General features: G+C 42.6%; 2 protein-coding genes across 4 annotated transcripts; both read left to right on the top strand.

The window, feature by feature from the left end:
• Positions 1–7480: 7480 nt before the first annotated feature.
• Positions 7481–10085, top strand: LOC141027892 (F-box protein PP2-B11-like). 3 transcript variants are annotated; one of them, XR_012189889.1, is made up of 4 exons: positions 7984–8442; positions 8539–8662; positions 9079–9367; positions 9442–10085. XR_012189889.1 is itself a non-coding variant. In XM_073505489.1 (3 exons), the coding sequence occupies exons 1-3, from the start codon at positions 8164–8166 to the stop codon at positions 9480–9482; spliced, it is 444 nt and encodes a 147-aa protein (XP_073361590.1). In that variant the 5' UTR covers positions 7481–8163; the 3' UTR covers positions 9483–10085. The 3 variants fall into 3 exon arrangements, 2 of the variants coding, with proteins under 2 accessions (XP_073361590.1, XP_073361591.1); XM_073505489.1 differs by lacking the exon at positions 9079–9367 and having other exon boundaries at positions 7481–8442; XM_073505490.1 differs by having other exon boundaries at positions 9079–10085.
• A 3017-nt stretch (positions 10086–13102) lies between these two features.
• Positions 13103–14500, top strand: LOC141027546 (protein FAR1-RELATED SEQUENCE 5-like). The gene is made up of 3 exons (XM_073504615.1): positions 13103–13806; positions 14274–14349; positions 14444–14500. Exons 1-3 carry the CDS (start codon positions 13103–13105, stop codon positions 14498–14500), a joined length of 837 nt encoding a protein of 278 aa, XP_073360716.1.
• The last annotated feature ends 5052 nt before the right edge of the window (positions 14501–19552 follow it).

Genomic DNA, 19552 nt, shown 5'->3' on the forward strand with positions numbered 1-19552 from the left:
AACTCCCACTTAGATAGACATCCCTCTCATCATCTAAGTGATTACGTGATCCAAATCAACTAAACCATGTCCGATCATCACGTGAGATGGATTAGTTTCAATGGTGAACAGCACTATGTTGATCATATCTACTATATGATTCACGCTCGACCTTTCGGTCTCTGTGTTCCGAGGCCATATCTGCATATGCTAGGCTCGTCAAGTTTAACCTGAGTATTCCGCGTGTGCAACTGTTTTGCACCCGTTGTATTTGAACGTAGAGCCTATCACACCCGATCATCACGTGGTGTCTCAGCACGAAGAACTTTCGCAACGGTGCATACTCAGGGAGAACACTTTATCTTGAAATTTTAGTGAGAGATCATCTTATAATGCTACCGTCAATCAAAGCAAGATAAGATGCATAAAGGATTAACATCACATGCAATCAATATAAGTGATATGATATGGCCATCATCATCTTGTGCTTGTGATCTCCATCTCCGAAGCACCGTGCTCGTGATCTCCATCTCCGAAGCACCGTGCTCGTGATCTCCATCTCCGAAGCACCGTCATGATCACCATCGTCACCGGCTCGACACCTTGATCTCCATCGTAGTATCGTTGTCGTCTCGCCAACTTATTGCTTTTACGATTATCGCTACCGCTTAGTGATAAAGTAAAACTATTACATGGCGATTGCATCTCATACAATAAAGCGACAACCATATGGCTCCTGCCAGTTGCCGATAACTCGGTTACAAAACATGATCATCTCATACAACAAATTATATCACATCATGTCTTGACCATATCACATCACAACATGCCCTGCAAAAACAAGTTAGACGTCCTCTACTTTGTTGTTGCATGTTTTACGTGGCTGCTACGGGCTTAGCAAGAACCGTTCTTACCTACGCATCAAAACCACAACGATAGTTTGTCAAGTTGGTGATGTTTTAACCTTCGCAAGGACCGGGCGTAGCCACACTCGGTTCAACTAAAGTGAGAGAGACAGACACCCGCTGGTCACCTTTAAGCAACGAGTGCTCCGAACGGTGAAACCAGTCTCGCCTAAGCGTACGCGTAATGTCGGTCCGGGCCACTTCATCTCACAATACCGCTGAACCAAAGTATGACATGCTGGTAAGCAGTATGACTTATATCGCCCACAACTCACTTGTGTTCTACTCGTGCATAGCATCAACGCATAAAACCAGGCTCGGATGCCACTGTTGGGGAACGTAGTAATTTCAAAAAAATTCCTACGCATACGCAAGATCATGGTGATGCATAGCAACGAGAGGGGAGAGTGTTGTCCACGTACCCTCGTAGACCGACAGCGGAAGCGTTATCACAACGCGGTTGATGTAGTCGTACGTCTTCACGATCCGACCGATCAAGTACCGAACGCACGGCACCTCCGAGTTCTACACACGTTCAGCTCGATGACGTCCCTCGAACTCCGATCCAGCCGAGTGTTGAGGGAGAGTTTCGTCAGCAGGACGGCGTGGTGACGATGATGATGTTCTACCGACGCAGGGCTTCGCCTAAGCTCTGCTACGATATTATCAAGGTGTAATATGGTGGAGGGGGGCACCGCACACGGCTAAAAGATCAATAGATCAATTGTTGTGTCTATGGGGTGCCCCCCTGCCCCCGTATATAAAGGAGCAAGGGAGGAGGAGGCCGGCCCTAGGAGGGGGCGCACCAAGTGTGGAGTCCTACTAGGACTCCCTAGTCCTAGTAGGATTCCACCTCCCATATGGAATAGGAAAAGAGGAAGGGAAAAAGAGGAAGGGAAAAAGAGAAGGAAGGAAGGGGGCGCCCCCCTTCACTAGTCCAATTCGGACCAGACCAAGGGGAGGGGTGCGGCCACCCTTGAGGCCCTTTTTCTTCTTTTCCGTATGGCCCAATAAGGCCCAATACGTATTCCCGTAACTCTCCGGTACTCCGAAAAATACCCGAATCACTCGGAACCTTTCCGAAGTCCGAATATAGTCGTCCAATATATCGATCTTTACGTCTCGACCATTTCGAGACTCCTCGTCATGTCCCCGATCTCATCCGGGACTCCGAACTCCTTCGGTACATCAAAACTCAATAAAACTGTCATCGTAACGTTAAGCGTGCGGACCCTACGGGTTCGAGAACTATGTAGACATGACCGAGACACCTCTCCGGTCAATAACCAATAGCGGCACCTGGATGCCCATATTGGCTCCCACATATTCTACGAAGATCTTTATCGGTCAGACCGCATAACAACATACGTTGTTCCCTTTGTCATCGGTATGTTACTTGCCCGAGATTCGATCGTCGGTATCTCGATACCTAGTTCAATCTCGTTATTGGCAAGTCTCTTTACTCGTTCCGTAATACATCATCCCGCAACTAACTCATTAGTCACAATGCTTGCAATGCTTATAGTGATGTGCATTACCGAGTGGGCCCAGAGATACCTCTCCGACAATCGAGTGACAAATTCTAATCTCGAAATACGCCAACCCAACAAGTACCTTTGGAGACACCTGTAGAGCACCTTTATAATCACCCATTTACGTTGTGACGTTTGGTAGCACACAAAGTGTTCCTCCGGTAAACGGGAGTTGCATAATCTCATAGTCATAGGAACATGTATAAGTCATGAAGAAAGCAATAGCAACATACTAAACGATCAGGTGCTAAGCTAACGGAATGGGTCAAGTCAATCACGTCATTCTCCTAATGAGGTGATCTCGTTAATCAAATGACAACTCATGTCTATGGCTAGGAAACATAACCATCTTTGATTAACGAGCTAGTCAAGTAGAGGCATACTAGTGACACTCTGTTTGTCTATGTATTCACACATGTATTATGTTTCCGGTTAATACAATTCTAGCATGAATAATAAACATTTATCATGATATAAGGAAATATATAATACTTTATTATTGCCTTTAGGGCATATTTCCTTCAAATAGCCCCCAAATCAACTCGCCAGTGCAAAAGAACCCCCGCCTCGCTTGCGTGGCTGGTCAAACAGTCAAACAGTACGCCACGTGGGACAAATACGGCGACGCAGCGTACGCGGTGACCTGCGCTGTTAACAAATGTAATGATAAGCACCATAATTTGGGTATTCCGTAATCCAGTGACCAAAGTGAACTTTGTGATCAAATACAGTGACCGCGGGTGAATTTATCTCCAGGGGAGGGGACTCAATCCTCGCGAGTTCCTTGATCGAGGCGCATGTATCTGGCTCTCCTTGGTGTCAGCTTCTCTAAGATTGTGATCTGTCAAATCTTGGAGAAGCTAACACCATCGAAGTCATCAAATTACGACTATAAGTCATCAAGGAGATTACAATTCAGAGACGCCAACAACCACATTTGAGAGATCACAGTCTTGGAGAAGCTGCCACCAAGGAGAGGCAGTAGATAATCTCAAATCCGTCCGGAAAGAGGAGATGACTCAATACTCGTGAGTTCCCTGACCAAGGCACATCTATCTTAGCTTCATCGGGTGGAAAAGGCACTGGAGAACAAAATAACACAATGACATCATCACCTCCATAGGACATGGTCGGTCACTTTGACAAAGTAAAGATAAAATGAGGCATGTACTAAAGCTCCACATGCCCACCTCCGATGCCAAACAACATCCTTGGAACGAGGAGGGAACGGGGAGGTCTTATTCGACGCCACTAATGGCACCATTGTCTCACTACCACCATCTAGACACCTAGTCTTTACCCTAAGTCCCTAAATAAAGCTGGGCGATCAGAGACTAGGCACACACCGCATACCGGGTTCACCCCACCTCACCGATGCGAGAAGGCACCTGGAAGCAAGGGAACTGGCGGTGGAAGCCCTAAGGATGAACTCTAGTTGCACCTGTTTTTTCCTCTCTGGTGGAGGCGCACCTGTTCGTGCATGGCGGCTATCCTTGCTTGGTCTTGCAGAACTCACAGGGGCACGCACCTGCCCCGATGCGTCGGCCGCCCGATTGCCTCGCAATTTGCAAAGTCGTTGGTTCTTGCACGAGTTCACGACAAGTTTTAGTTCTAGTTTCTGTAACTTCCGATTTTCTTGGTCACTTGTTCTAAAACATAAGATTTTTTTGTCGCAATTTCTGAAACTTATGATTTTGTTGGTCACTCGTACAAAGTTTCAGCAGTAGAAACCTAACGAAGTTTCAAAAACTCGGCAAAACATATTCAAAACGGATCTCATTTGAAGGCCCTCATCACCAGAAACACGAATATGCAAACCAAACTTAATTTATTTGTTTGGTTCAAATGATATGAAAGAATGAAAATCGGAAGCTGAAAGAAAAAGGGGTTGCGTGCCCCGCCCCTGCGTGCTTCAAATCCCTCCCCTTGGTCCTGTCGTTGTTGCCACTGAAACAATATGATTTTCAAACAATTGCTTAGAGTGAAAAACTTTCTCCCTTTTTCTTTTGCAATCTCGACCGATTTCTCAACCTGACGCTGTGCTGTTTTTTTTTTTGGATTTGCTATTTTACAGTCGACTGTTTTTCAATTCGTTTACATTCAAATCTCTGTCCGTTTGTTCTTGCGCAGAGATTCAAGCTGGGAGGTGTGGTTTTCGGCCCGGTTTTCTGTTTGTCGGGCGTGGTTTTTATTTCGTCCCAACCCGTTAAGGCCGCCCCGGTCCTTCACCGTCATGTTTTTCCCTTTTTTGATTTTTCTCTGTGTCTTTTTCCCATTTTCATTTGGGCAGCCGCGTGAAAAGAAGGCAGAGAGGAGGGTGAGAGAGGAAGAGGCGCTCGACGGCTTGAGCAGCGGAGGAGCGGAGGCGATTCCTGTGGTTCATGTCGATTCCGAGATCCTCTTCCGCTCGAGCTTGATTACTCTTCCCTTTCTCTTCGTTCCTCGGCTGCCCCGGTTGTTTTTTCTCGTCTCTCTCTCTTCGCTGTGTGATCTAGTTCTCTCCTCTGTTTCTGCTAGTGTAGCTTCGAGATCTATGTGTGTTCTGGTGTTGGATTGATGGATGGTGTATGTTGCTGCCCGTGTTTGGTGTAGGTTTCGTTGCTCTTGTAGATTTCCCCATGGCTCCCAATGTGTTTGTGTAAGATCTATGTAATCGATGTGATTCCTCTATTTAGGCCTTTAGCTATTTCTTGTTTGAATCCCCTCTGGTGTAGGCGCTGGTAGGTGTTTCGCTTCATGTAGTCGTTGGTAGGTGTCTAGATTTATGGATTTTGTTGGGGGTTTTCTTGTGGTTAGGGTTGGTGATTTTGCTCTGGTAGGGGGCTCTGTATTGCTTCGTGTGGCTCGCCCTTGGGATTATCCCTTGTATCCTCTTGATTTTTCGTTCTAGATGTATGTAATTTGGGGTAGGTTAGATGTAGGTGTTTGTTTCCCTGGTTTAGGATTTGCTCAGTGTATCATAATTTTAGAGATTAGTACTACTATATTTTCTTTGCCAGTATGATTCTTCAGTGGATGTCCCTGATTGTGTTTTTTCGGTAATCCCCTATGTTCTAGCCCTGCTATTGCCCTTATGTTGTCAGTCTTAGACCCCTCCAGTGCATTTTTTCAATTTCCTTTGTATTATAGTGCAAGCTTAGATATTAATGTGTACTTTCAGTAGTATTTTCGTCGGTAAATCCTATGCACTTAGTCATTGGCAGCATTTTTCATGTGCGTACACCGTAGTTCATGTTCTTGCCCTGAATTTTTGTGTAGGGTTTTCATTACACTGTAATATTCATCTGATTTTGCAGTGTAATTCCGATGCTTAGTCAGTGTATTTTTTAGATATATTACAATGTCATTTACCCCCGAATTACACTGTAATTCCCATGAATTTCCTCTTTATTTTCATATTTCTTAGGCTACTTCTTTTACACTGTAATATTCATCTGGTTTGCAGTGTAATTCCCATGCTTAGTCACTGTATTTTTTAGTTATATTACAATGTAATTTACCCCAGAATTCCACTGTAATTCCCATGAATTTCATGTAGGTTTTCATTTCTTAGGCTTCTTCATCACACTAAGTGTAATTTTCAGAACTATGGTCCGTCTAGGCTTGATGTGTATTGCATCCATTTTTAGAACTTTTTTTGGTCTGCTGCTTAACTTGCAATTTCATAGCAAGTGTAATTTCAGGGGCAATCAATACTGTAAATTCAGGTCAATTACAATGGAAATCAGTGTAATAATTTGAGGAGTTTTACAGTGTAAATTTAGGGAAATTACTACTGTAATTCATGTACAATATTCAGTGTAATTTGCAGGGCAATTACTGTGTAAATCAGAGGGAAATTACACTGTAATTTACTAATTCTTGTGCAACTCACTGTAAGTCACAGGGCAGTTACAATATAATTTTCATGGCTAATTTGTTTGGTTTGTCTTTGTTGGGTAACATCTCTTTTCTAGATAGTTTTAGGGGTTTGTCAACGTCAGGTGATACTGTCAAAACTACAAATCTACGGATTTATAATGTAATTCAACTGCATATTTACACTGTAACTCCACCGTAGAACTGTAAATATACTAGTGTAATTCAACCGATTCACTACTGTAAATTACAAATGAGGTTCACATACCTGTACTAATTTATAGTGGTATAATCTACTGTTCTTACAGTGGTTATATGCAGCAGTTTTTTTCATAATTGTCAAGGTGTACTCATGTTAATTACAGTGCTATTTTTGTTCTACTGTTGATCTACTTTGTTTTCATGTACACCCCCCCCCCCCCCCCCCCCCCCCCTCTCTCTTTGTTCTGGTGGTTTGGCAGCGGGTCTAGTCGAGTGCAACCCGTTTGGCCGCTGTAATATTTACACAGTATTTTCTTAAAAGTCCTAGTAGTAATGCCACTGTAATATTTACACAGTATCAGTGAAGTTCTGTGTAAATACAATCACCGATTATCTATAAGTTCCTGTCATAATGTCACTGTAATGTGCAAACAGTATGTATGTAAGTACTGTGTAAATACACTGTAATTTTTAAGAAGTTTCAGTGCTAATTTTGACTTAAGTTGTGTGTATCTAGATTGTAGCTCTTAGGATACACTGCAAGTAGACTCTAAGTAGACTATAATGACAGTGTAATTATCACTGTAATTTTCTCTCTCTCAAATGACAGTGTAAGTTCCGTGTGAATCCACTGTGATCATTGTTTTCATACTTTCTGTAAGTTCCAGTCATAATGTCACTGTAATAATCACACGGTACGAGTGTAAGTTCTGTGTAAATGCACTGTAATTCTAGAAGTTCCAGTGCTAATTTGACTTGCAAATTTTGTCTATTAAGACTTCAACTCTAAGTAGACTGCAAGTTACCAGCAGATTGTAATGGCGGTCTAATTATCACTGCAATTTTCTCCCAAATGACTGTAAGTGGACTGTATGTTGACGCCACTGATGCCAGACCTACAAACAATAGGTTGATGGATCTGTAGGGCTTTTTTAGGCTCACATTTGTTTGAAACCGGGTCCAGTTCCAACCCGGTTAGGATTGGCCTTTTAGCATTGACATGCACATAGCGGAGATACACAAAAAGGAGACGCACAAATACGTACAAGTGTCGTCCTATTATTGGTTGGAAAACTTGACTGATGCCCAAATGATTTTCAGTCAAACGTCAAATAGACACTCCCTTTTTTTTGCCCTTCTAAACGTTGAGAAATCAACCTCAGATGAAAAAAAAGAAAATTACTAGTTTAACACCATGTTTGTTCAATTTTGCACTCTAATATAACTTTGTACTATACTAGCGACAAGTAATATGAAAAAGAGGGAGTGTATCATCGTAATTTACATCTTAGTTTGTGATGCATTATGCATCTTCATTTTAAGTTTTTGGTGTACTGGCCACAACCCAACAATTTTATTTTTCTTTCAAGCAATTACATATTTTGTCTCCTTTTCTCTCTCTTCCATCACCCACGAGTCTAAAAAATTATGTTTGGCCAGTAAGAAAATAGAAGAGTACACGTATCACACTAGTCCACTGTGTCGTCAGGTGCTAACCAAATTGGCGTCAGGAATATATGTCGTCATTATGTGGCCATTGCCAGCCACAGCCATAGCTCAGTCGGAGCGCAGAGCAGGCGATGTTGTCATCTTGGCAACACCATGATCACCATGTGTTGTTATACCAGCGAAGCCTATTACATGTCGCTTTATCATCCCTCCAGGATGGACGAATGCAAAATTAATCCATGGTGACAGGCATGTGCGACCTCCCAGCGGACTGCCTGGCGCTGGTCGCCTCCCTGACATCCCCCGGGGATGCGTGCAGGTTGGCGGCCACCGCCGTCGCGCTCCGGGCGGCTGCCGACTCCGACCAGGTCTGGGGGAGCTTCCTCCCGGCAGACTGCGCGGACATCCTCGCGCGGTGCAGCACCCCCGGTGATGGGCGCTGCCTCGAAGGCGAAACGAACAAGGAGCTCTTCTCCCGACTCTGCGACTGCCCCGTCCTCCTCGACGGCGGCAAGCTGGTAATTGCTATTGTTACATAATTATTAGCATTCGAAAGTGCATGTGCATATCAAGAGATCTCTTCTGACATTGGCACCAATCGTCCGAGCAAGAAGAGCTTCTCGCTGGAGAGGCATAGCGGCGCCAAGAAGTACATGATAGCTCTGTGGCACGGATTTGGTGGCTACCAGTACTACGGATTGGAGGACTCGTCCAGTCACACTTTCACCTTCACTCCAGGTTTTGCTTTCGTCCTCCCACCTGGCATAATTTTACGGTTAAAAATCCAGTCATTTCTATAAGCCTTGTAATCATTCTCTTCCCCACCTAACATGAAATCAGGTGATTGAGGTCTAGAAAAGTTTCTCCGAACTTAATGTTCGCAAACGGACATTATAATTTAGCTTCTTCGCCGACGAGTCTACTTTTACCTTCTCTTTCGTTTAGATTTGAGATACGGTCTAGGGAACAATTTAGGCTGCGTTTAGCGTTGTGGTGAGTTAAGATTTATGTGAATTTTGTTTGCCGAACTTATATTTGCTTATTGTAGTGCTTATTTGACTTCCTTTTGCCTACCTGTGTGGCTAATTCTACAAAACATATTATTTATAAACACAACACAGTTCAACTGAACCCCTTTGGGTTCTTGGTGTCAGTGTGCAGCTGCGCTCTAGGGAGGTGAGCTTCGAGCCAGGGCGAGGAGTAGGGGGCTCCTTTCGGCGATGGAACTGGATGGGGATGACATAGCTTCCATACACGGCTGGCCTCCCTCGGGAGGTGGCCTCCTTCGCGGCGTCGGTTCTTCAATCATGTTTTAGGGCTCCAATGTCTAGTTGTCTTTGCTTTTTGGGCATTGTTGCTGCTCCTGAGATCCCTTATATAATGCCGGAGTTTCTCTTTTTTTTTCTGTGTCTTTCAGTGTTGTGTTGAACTGAATCGTTGCTTGTAAGGGCTTCATTTTTTAAAGCCGGGCGCCATCCTCTTTTCTAGAAACTGAGCCTTACACTTTCGTCATGTAGATTCCACGAGGTGGCGCCTCACTCGTACCTGTTGTGGGTGACATGGACGTCATCATGAACACCAAGAACCTCTCGGGCGTCGATAGAGGCTATGTTGCCTTTCTCATATACAGGGTGCATTGGTTATACATTTGTACAGACACATCTCAGAACCAAAACCAAGAAGCTGTAGGAGTCCTGCTTCGTCATTTGCAACATGATTGCAACCATCTCATGCCTCATAAGCACTTGTGATCTCTGTTATGGGACTGGGTTGGGAACTCGATGGATGATCATTGGAGAAGAATCAAAGTTTGAAGCAGCAGTTGAGGCCTGATGGAGCGAGCATGAGGAGCGATGGATGATGAGCAAGAGATTAACATAGAGCTGGACGAGCATTGTCTGGAGAGGAAGGGAAAAAAATGTTTCCATTGTGTTTAGAGGGTTCACAAGGTCATGTAGATGCCAGATTACCATAGAAGGGATCGAGATTTTTTTTCTCGAAAAAGAGAACATATTAATATCGCGAAGATACCAATTACACCCGGCAAGGGATCGAAATAAGGCCGAGAGGAATGGAAAGTTGAAATCATGTCTAAATGTATTAGATAGACACAAATTCACCGTATGGTTAGGTCTGTTTACGGGGATATTGCAATTTGCAACTATGGCGTTGTGTTAATTTTGTGCTACTTTCCTAGTTAATTAATTTATCTAGAAATGAAACACGAGGTCTGCTTAGAGGTTTTGCATGAATATTAATTTCCGGAAAGTATTTTGCATGAATATTAAAGCGCATCAATGGCTCTGATTAGAGGTTTTAAATGACCAGCTTAGTGAGAGCAAACGGTAGTTTCGTCCTTTTGTCCCTATCAATATTTAGTTCCAAAAAGGTGGCCCCTTCAGTTTCCAGCGAAGCCACGATCTCTCCTCGACCCCTCCTGTTCCTCGCCGGCAGCCCGGGGTGCTCCCACAACCCCCTCCCTCTGCTCGCGCCTCCCATCCTCTTCCTTCCGCTCGCGCCTCCTTCGTACTCCCTGGAGCCGCAGACCTCAGCCGCCGACGCAACCGTAACCAAGTTTCCTCACCGCGATCCCCTCCACGTCTCTTCCTTGCCGGCAGCCCCGGATCCTCCTGCAGCCCCTTCCGTGGTCTCCACCTCGCACGCCTCCGGCCGGTCTCTCCTCGCCGGCAGCCCGGGGTCCTCCTGCAGCCTCCTCATCTGACGCTGCCGGACGTTCTCTTCCTCGGAGGCCGCCGCCGGTGCGCCTCCGACTTTCGAGCTGCTGGCCCCGTCGCCGGTCTTCCATGGACTCTGACAGGTGCGTTTCTTCTCTCATTTAGAATTTCTGCATTTGGTTAGAGCTTGGAGCGATACTCTGTAATAGAGAAACAGAGTGTTTTCCTCTCTTGTAGGATAAACAACCCTGTAGTGAAAGTAGATGTAGCTAGTAGTACTTGATAAGAATTCGTCCACCAGAATAAAACACAACATTAGTTGTTTCCATCAGTAGTTTTGTATGGCTATTACTGTATTTTTTTTTCCATGAGCAATTTTGTATGGCTCACAAAATCAGCGAGTGGTTAAGACTTGAAATTAAATAGCCTAGATTGATGCTCGACCACCAGAAGGTGTGTGGTACTGGGTTTACAAGAGCTTGAATAAGTTGCACATCAGGCTCTCTTGATAGGAATTCCAGTGAAAAGTTGTTAACAATTTGCACCCTGAAGGCTTAATCTTTCCTCTGTTTACAAGCTCTTTGCAAATCATGAAATAACTCTTGGTAGGGACGGTTTCAACTTTACAATTACATGAAGTGCAAAATTTGACAATTATAAAAGCTGATGGAAACAACTAATGGAAACAAAATTTCATGTTGGGAAATGAACGAACATTCGAAACCTTGATGTCATTGCACAGCAGATTTGAGTGTACCCTTTCTATGAGCTATACATCCTTTGCATTATGTAGTTCTTTGTTGTCTTTTTCATATTTTCATTTTTGCTGCTATTAGTGAAGATGTGATGGATGATTTGCATGGTGATTTATTTGGATACAATACGTCTGACGGCCACTACATGGAGGTTAGATTGTTATGTTATAATTGGTTTACTTATGTTGAAGTTTATGTGTGATAGGGATAGAAATCATTATGAACCACTAGTAGAAAAAGGGCCTTTAGTCGGGACTAAAGGCCCTCCACGTGGCCGCTGCCTAGAGGTCCACCTTTAGAGGTTGGTAACACGAACCGGTACTAAAGGAAATTTTTTGAATTTTTTTTATTTTCAAATTTCTAAATTATTTTAACCTCTAATCTCTAATCACCCCTCATCACTGCTCAATTTAACCTCTAATCTCTAATCACCCCTCATCATTCCAAATCATCTAACTTCCCGGACGGTCACCCATCCTCTCACTACTCCAGCCTGAGCACGCTTAACTTCCGGGTTCTATTCTCCCTCGTTTCCAAGTCTGCACTTGTTGTTTTCCTGACAATAGTAAAATGTCAATCCTATTAACCCTCAGGAATTTAGTTTGAGCATGAAGTCACACATTTCACTGTTTGAGTTTGAAACTATTGTTCTAAAAAACAATAATTATTTAGTAACACTAGTATTTCTTGAATAAGTAGTTTGACCATAGTTTGACCACAGTTTGACCAGATTTGACCAAAATTGAAAAAACTGAAATAATTATTTCGTAACACTAATATTTCTTGAGTAATTAGTTTGACCATTGTTTGACCACAATTTCACCAGATTTGACCAAAATTCAAAAAAACTGAAATAATTATTTAGTAACACTAATATTCTTGAATAATTATTTAGTAACACTAATACTTCTTGAATAAGTAGTTTGACCATAGTTTGGCTAGATTTAACAAAAATTAAAAAAACTGAAATTTGAGCATAACTTTTTTCCCTTTTAGAATTTGAGGACTCTAAAAGTTTGCAAACAGGCCGTAGGCGGTCAAAATCGGATGCGGATTTTCGTGCTGAACATTTTGATATATTATACGTTTGCCGTTTTACATTTTGCCTACACTTTTTGCAAAACATGTCCAAATTTAAGTTTTTAAATTTTCCTAACTAGTACATGTAGTAACATAACTACATCTGGAAAGGTTTTAATTTTTGAAGTTTTTATCATTTTCTTTTGCTTTTTACAAAACTGAAAAGGCGATCGGGGGGGGGGGGTAGAGTTTGAAAATGGGACCTTTAGTACCGGTTCGTTCCACGAACCGGTACTAATGCCTCAAACCCCATTAGTACCGGTTGGTGGCTCGAACCGGGACTAATGGTCTAACCTTTAGTATCGGTTGGTGCCACGAACCGGTACTAATGGGCATCGCACCCTTTAGTCCCGGTTCGTGGCACAAACCGGGACTAAAGGTCCCATTTGAACCGGGACTAATGCCTGTACGGTGCCCTAGCCGCTCGAACCGGGACTAATGCTCACATTAGTCCCGGTTCGTAATGCAACCGAGATTAATGCTCTTTTCTGGCCAAACCATAGCCCTGTTTTCTACTAGTAAACTGAACTGATAGGTAAACTGTTTATATTTTATTATAGGAAAATAGCAATGTGATAGGATCTCACGAGTCTGAAGCCATTCATGGCATGTTTAGTAATTTGGGGGCAGAAAATGAGGCTCTAGATGAGTATTGGAAAATTGTCCAGATGACCTTTGAAAGTGAAGAAGACTCCTATAACTTCTATAATGCATACGATAAAAAGAAAGGGTTCAATGTTAGGAAGGATATTGTGAGGCGGGAGAAAAAAATAGGAGATATTTTCTATAGGAGATTTGTTTGCTCAAAGGAAGGGATTCGTGATCCAGCCACAAGGGACATCAAGGACCGAAAAAGAAGGGAAAGAGTTGAGACTCGAGAGTATTGTGGGGCTGAACTGAGCATTAGACTTGATAAGCAGCGTGGAATCTGGTTTGTGGACAATTTTGTAGATGACCATAACCACATATTAACAACTCCAGATGAATCCCAATTTCTTCGTTCCCATGGGAAAATCAAAGACCATCAGAAATTAGAAATAGTAAGGATGGAATCGATGGGCCTCCGTAAGCATCACATAATGGATGTCTTTCAGTGCATGAGTAGTGACAGAGCGGACGCTGGATTTATCGATAAGGACCTGTACAATTTCTCATCTAGGTGCAAGAGGTCCGGTATTGTAGATGGAGATGCAAATGCTACAATACGGGCGTTGAAGGCTAGGAAGGATAAGAATCCAGAGTTCTTTCTTGAGTTCCGAGTTGACAAAGAAGGTCATCTGAAGGACCTGTTTTGGTGTGACGGGCAGTCCCAGATGGATTACCGGTCATTTGATGATGTTGTCGTGTTCGACAATACATACCGGATGAACAGGTACAAGATGCCTTTTGTTCCATTTGTGGGACTTAACCACCATCGCCAAACCACCATATTAATTTGGATGTTTGTGTCTGATGAGTGTGCTGACTCGTACATTTGGGAGCATCATACTTTTTTGAGGGCGATGTGTTAGGTGAAACCAAAGTCGATAATAACAGACAGTGACAATGCAATGATCAAAGCGATCCGTCAGGTACTTCGAGGAACAAATACTGGTTGAATAGAATGTATAGAAATACGAGGTTGTGGGATGCGGCCTTTTGTGCGACAAGTATCTCATGTCCATGAAAACTAACCAACAGAGCGAGAATCTGAATTCGGTTTGCATCTACATCTCAATGGTTACATGTCCTTGTTTATATGCTAGAACACTATAAGGTACGTGTTTCGAACATGCGTCGTACAGAGGCACAATCTGATTTTGTTGCATCATAATCTTGGGCTGTTGCTGTTACGGATAGTTGTGCACTTGAAGAGGCTGCAGCACGTATTTTCACATTTGCTAATTTTCAGCTAGTTCAAGAACAGCTACAGAAGGTACACATGTTTGATGTTGGTGAGATAATTCTTGAGGGAAACTATACGAGATATAATTTGATTTCTAACATTGTACCTGGATGGACATTCTCAGTTGAGTACACATGTCTTGGGGATGATTCCGACATCAAATGCAGCTGCTGAAGGATAGAGCATGATGGCTTACCTTGCAAGCATATTTTCCATGTGCTAAAGCATGTTGGGATGCCACATATACCCAAGTGTTGTGTGTTGCAGCGGATGTCCAGAAAGGCAAAAGGTGGCCTTCCTTAGCTTAAGCATAGTGATTTGCATATTTGGACACAGAAGCAAGTACAGTATAATGAGTTGAGATCACTAGGGTCTGAGTTGTTTGACATGGTATCCAACAGTGATGATGACTTTGTGGAGGTGAAGGACTATCTTAGTCAGTTGTTGAAGAAGAAAAGCTGTTCCAAACCAGCCAATGATGCCCGAGCACATGGCAATAAGAATACTGGAAGTGGAGTTGTTCCCGAGCCTGGAGGTTCGGTCCTAGATCCCTTATGTGTAGTCACCAAGGGCACACCTAAAGGAAGAATAAAATGATTTGATGAAGGCCCAAAACCAAGACTATGCGATCGATGTCTCAAACCTAGTCATGATATCCGTACGTGCCCTGATGCAATGTAGCAACGGTAAGTTGTTGCTGCAGATTGAGTTATATCAGGTACGAATTTGTATTTGCAATTTTTTTAATTTATTTGTTGCGCAAACATTGTGTAGCCTGAAGTCTCATAACTTGCATATTTCATTTTTTTGCCTTCTTGAAAGATCACTTGATAAAAATAACTGAACATGTGGGAGAAAGGCCATCATTTTTTACCGATACAACAGAATATATTCATTCTGTCCAAGCGGTAATTGGTAATGGCATCAGGGACAACATTTCTGTAAGTGCTGGGCTCTGACTATGCTATCATTATATTATGTTTTTCTCTAGATGTTTTGAACATGAATGCACCTGTGACTCTGACTTTGCTATCGTTATCTTTCTTGTTTCGATGTTGTAAACATGACTGCATGTGTGACCTGGAAGAAACAGAATGGTGGCTTCCCAATCTGGGCTCTTGATAGACTAGTAAGAAATGTACTTTTGTGGCAAGATGTCTCCCTTTTGATCTTTGGTAATAATGCAGATGCGGGTCTTGAAATCTGTTTTTTTTTAGGACAAGGTTTGCTTGACCTGACGGATGAGAGAGCAGAGTTGCGTACCATTAGGCTGTGCAAACGAACATGGCAGTGTGTTGTGCAGGTGCGGACGTGCGGCATTCGGCGTGCCGGCTGGAATGGCTGGATACACCTAACGAACGCTATCTTTTTTTCAATTCTGGGAGGTAGGCTTGAGCATGTTCAAGCATGTCCCCATCCAGTAGATTCACGTTGCCAGCATAATTTTTTAAAGTACCACCGTACCACAACAGAATTTTTTAAAGTACCACCATACAACCCTTTATTTTCTGGGAGCAAATCACAGTCCATATCCACCACATCACATTGCTAACAGAATTTTTTAAAGTACCATCGTACCACCGTTTTTTACTACGAGCAAGCACAGTCCTTATCCACCACATCCCGTTGTTGTTGCTAACTAACTAACAAATTGAAGATAAATACACTATCCAAAAATCTATAACAGAATTTAGAGGTTGTTATATATTGCTACACCCCGCGCCATTATCTCATATTTCAGGGCATTTAGGAGTCCTATCAACTTTGTGGTTCGGCGAAATCCTCAGCAGAACCTCGGACGCCGAGCAACTTCCCATATATGCACTGTAAGTTGTCTTGAACTTCCCTCCCTTTTATCATTTTCACCTCGTCCATCTCCTTCTACCCGATGGAGTACATGTTTGTGACAGACGAGAGTAGGAAAGTATGTTAGCGATCGATGTGTCTTTGCTAATAGTTAACAGACTGATGTCATATTTCTCTTTCAGTCCAATTTCTGATGATATGGAGTTTGCTTGTTCATCGAAATCTCTATGTGAACTCATCAAAAAATTGACCGATTCTCAAATTAAAGTTGTTAAAAATCTAGGTTTTGGATGCATTTTAAAAATTAGAGAAATTAAACTGCGGCCATGTTTGTTGAAGTTTATTATCACTTCGTACAATCCAGCAACTTCAACTTCCAAAATTGGGGATGCGAGTTTAGAAACAAACAACAATGATGTTTACTGTATCCTAGGTCTCCCTTTTGCTGGAACGGTAGTAAATAATATTAAACCACTACCCGCTGATAGTGCTATGGTCGAGAAGTACATGAATAGAAAAATAAAAAATAATGATAAAATATCTGGTGAAAGAAATATTAGACAATAAATGTGCAGACGAGCACTTCATCAGGATGTTCATGTTAGTATTGATGGGAACAGTTTTGGCACCTACATCCCACGAAGAAGTGCCGGCGTTGTATTTGAGTCTCCTAGAGAATACAGCAAACATAAAAAACATTAATTGGAACGAGTTCACACTTAGATTTCTGATGGACAACATCAATAGTCTGGCTACTGGACATGGGAGTGATAATGTACTTCTCGACCATAGCACTATCAGCGGGTAGTGGTTTAATATTATTCACTACCATTCCAGCAAAAGGGAGACCGAGGATACAGTAAACACCATTGTTGTTTATTCCTAAATCCGCATCCCCAATTTTGAAAGTTGAAGTTGTTGGGTTGTACGAAGTGATAATAAACTTCAACAAACATGCCGCAGTTTAATTTCTCTAATTTTAAAAATGCATCCAAAACCTTGATTTTTAACAACATTCATTTGAGAATCGGTCAATTTTTTGACGAGTTCACATAGAGATTTCGCTGAACAAGCAAACTCCATATCATCAGAAATTGGACTGAAAGAGAAGTATGATATTGATCCGTTAACTATTAGCAAAGAGACATCGATCGCTAACATATACTTTCCTACTATCGTCCGTCACAAACATGTACTCCATCGGATAGAATCGAGATGGACGAGGTGAAAATGATAAAAGCGAGGGTAGTTCAAGACAACTTACAGTGCATATATGGGAAGCTGCTCGGTGTCCGAGGTTCTGCTGAGGATTTCGCCGAACCACAAACTTGACAGGACTCCTGCGTGCCTTTGAAATATGAGATAATGGCGTGGGGTGTAGCAATATATGACAACCTCTAAATTATGTTATAGATTTTCAGATAGTGGATTTATCTTCAATTTCTTAGTTAGTTAGCAACAACAACAGGATATGGTGGATAAGGATTGTGCTTGCTCCCAGTAAAAAACGGTGGTACTTTTAAAAATTCCGCTGGAAACGTGATGTGGTGGATAAGGAATGTGCTTGTCTCCCAAAAAAAAGAATGATAGCTGGTACTTAAAAAATCCTGTTGGCAACGTGAATCTACCGGACGGGGACGAGCTTGAACAGGCTCAAGCCTAACTTCCAGAATAGAAAAAAATAGCGTTCATCCTATTATCTAGCTTGTTGCATGCCGGTTCCTTAGCCCTTATGCGCGTTAGGCATAGCCAGCCGGCACGCCGAATGCCGCACGTCCGCACCTGCACAGCCTAATGGTACGCAACTCGCCTCTCTCATCCGTCAGGTCAAGAAGATTTCTAAACCCTGCCTTGAAAAATGTTACCTCTCTTACTAGGCTAGCAACAGCCCAGGTTGGGAAGCCACCATTCTATTTCTTCCAGGTCACACTTGCAGTCATGTTTACAACATCTAAACAAGAAAGATAACGATAGCAAAGTCAGAGTCATAGGTGCATTCATGTTTGTTCAAAACGTCTAAACAAAAGCATAAGATAATGATAGCATAGTCAAAGCCCAACACTTACAAAAACATTGTCTCCCTAATGCCATTACCAATTATCACTTGGATAGAATGAACATATTCTATGGTATCGGTAAACATTGATGGCCTTCCTTCCACATGTTCAATTATTTTTGTCAAGTGATCCTTCAAGAAGGCAAAAAAATGAAATATGCAAGTTATGAGACTTCGAGCTACACAATGTTAGCGCAACAAAGAAATTACAAAATGAAAATACAAATTCGTACTGTTGACCTGCAGCAACAACTTACTGTTGCTGCATTGCATCAGGGCAGATACGGATATCATGACCAGGTTTGCGACATCGACCGCATAGTCTTGGTTTTGGGCCTTCATCAAATGATTTCAATCTTCCTTTAGGTGCGCCCTTGGTGATTACACATAAGGGATCTAGGACTGAACCTCTAGGCTCGGGAACAGCTCCACTTCCAATATTCTTATTGCCATGTCCTTGGGCATCATTGACTGGTTTGGAACAACTTCTCTTCTTCGGCAACTGACTAAGAAGATAGTCCTTCACCTCCAATAAGTCATCATCACTGTTGAATACCATATCAAACAACTCAGACCTAGTGAACTCAACTCATTATACCGTGCTTGCTTCTGTGTCCAAATATTCAAATCACTATGCCTAAGCGAAGGAAGGCCACCCTTCACCTTTTTGGACATCCGCTGCAACACACCACACTTGGGTATATGTGGCATCCCAACATGCTTTAGCACAAAGAAATATGCTTGCAAGGTAAGCCATCACGCTCTATCTTTCAGCATCTACATTTGATGTCGGATCAGCCCCAAAACATGTGTACTCAACTGAGAATGTCCGTCCACGTACCATGTTAGAAATTAAATTTTATCTCGTACAGTTTCCCTCAAGAATTACCTCGCCAACATCAAACATGTGTACCTTCTGTAGCTGTTCTTGAACTAGCTGAAAATTAGCAAATGTGAAAATACGTGCTGCAACATGCCAAGATTGTGATGCCACAAAATCAGATTGTGCCTCTCTACGACGCATGGTGCAAACACATACCTCATGGTGTTCTAGCATATCAAACAAGGCCATGCAACATTAAGATGTAGCTGCAAAAGTAAATTCAGACTCCCACTCCGTTGGTTAGTTTTCAAGGACATGAAATACTCGTCGCACAAAAAAACCGCAGCCCACAACCTCCTCTTTCTATACATTCTATTCAACCAGTCTGGGTTCCTACTAGTTCGGTACTTCCCAACAAATGTGTTCCACTTGTCCTCAAAGACATCAGGTGAGCAAACCTCGTATATGAATGACCTAAATAAGTCGAGGTATGAAAAGTGAAGATGCTTCTTGATTCCCTTCTCGATATGCCAAGAGCATACACGATG

The sequence above is a fragment of the Aegilops tauschii genome, chromosome 7 (genome assembly GCF_002575655.3).
Source record: "Aegilops tauschii subsp. strangulata cultivar AL8/78 chromosome 7, Aet v6.0, whole genome shotgun sequence".
Lineage (NCBI taxonomy): Eukaryota > Viridiplantae > Streptophyta > Magnoliopsida > Poales > Poaceae > Aegilops > Aegilops tauschii.

Coding starts and splice junctions, on each gene's coding strand:
- LOC141027546 (XM_073504615.1), top strand. CDS start 13,103: ATGACCTTTGAAAGTGAAGAAGACTCCTATAACTTCTATAATGCATAC. Junction 13,807..14,273: donor AATACATACCGGATGAACAG/GTACAAGATGCC, acceptor TGTTACGGATAG/TTGTGCACTTGAAGAGGCTG. Junction 14,350..14,443: donor TTCAAGAACAGCTACAGAAG/GTACACATGTTT, acceptor GGACATTCTCAG/TTGAGTACACATGTCTTGGG.
- LOC141027892 (XM_073505489.1), top strand. CDS start 8,164: ATGGTGACAGGCATGTGCGACCTCCCAGCGGACTGCCTGGCGCTGGTC. Junction 8,443..8,538: donor TCCTCGACGGCGGCAAGCTG/GTAATTGCTATT, acceptor CCGAGCAAGAAG/AGCTTCTCGCTGGAGAGGCA. Junction 8,663..9,441: donor CACTTTCACCTTCACTCCAG/GTTTTGCTTTCG, acceptor TTCGTCATGTAG/ATTCCACGAGGTGGCGCCTC.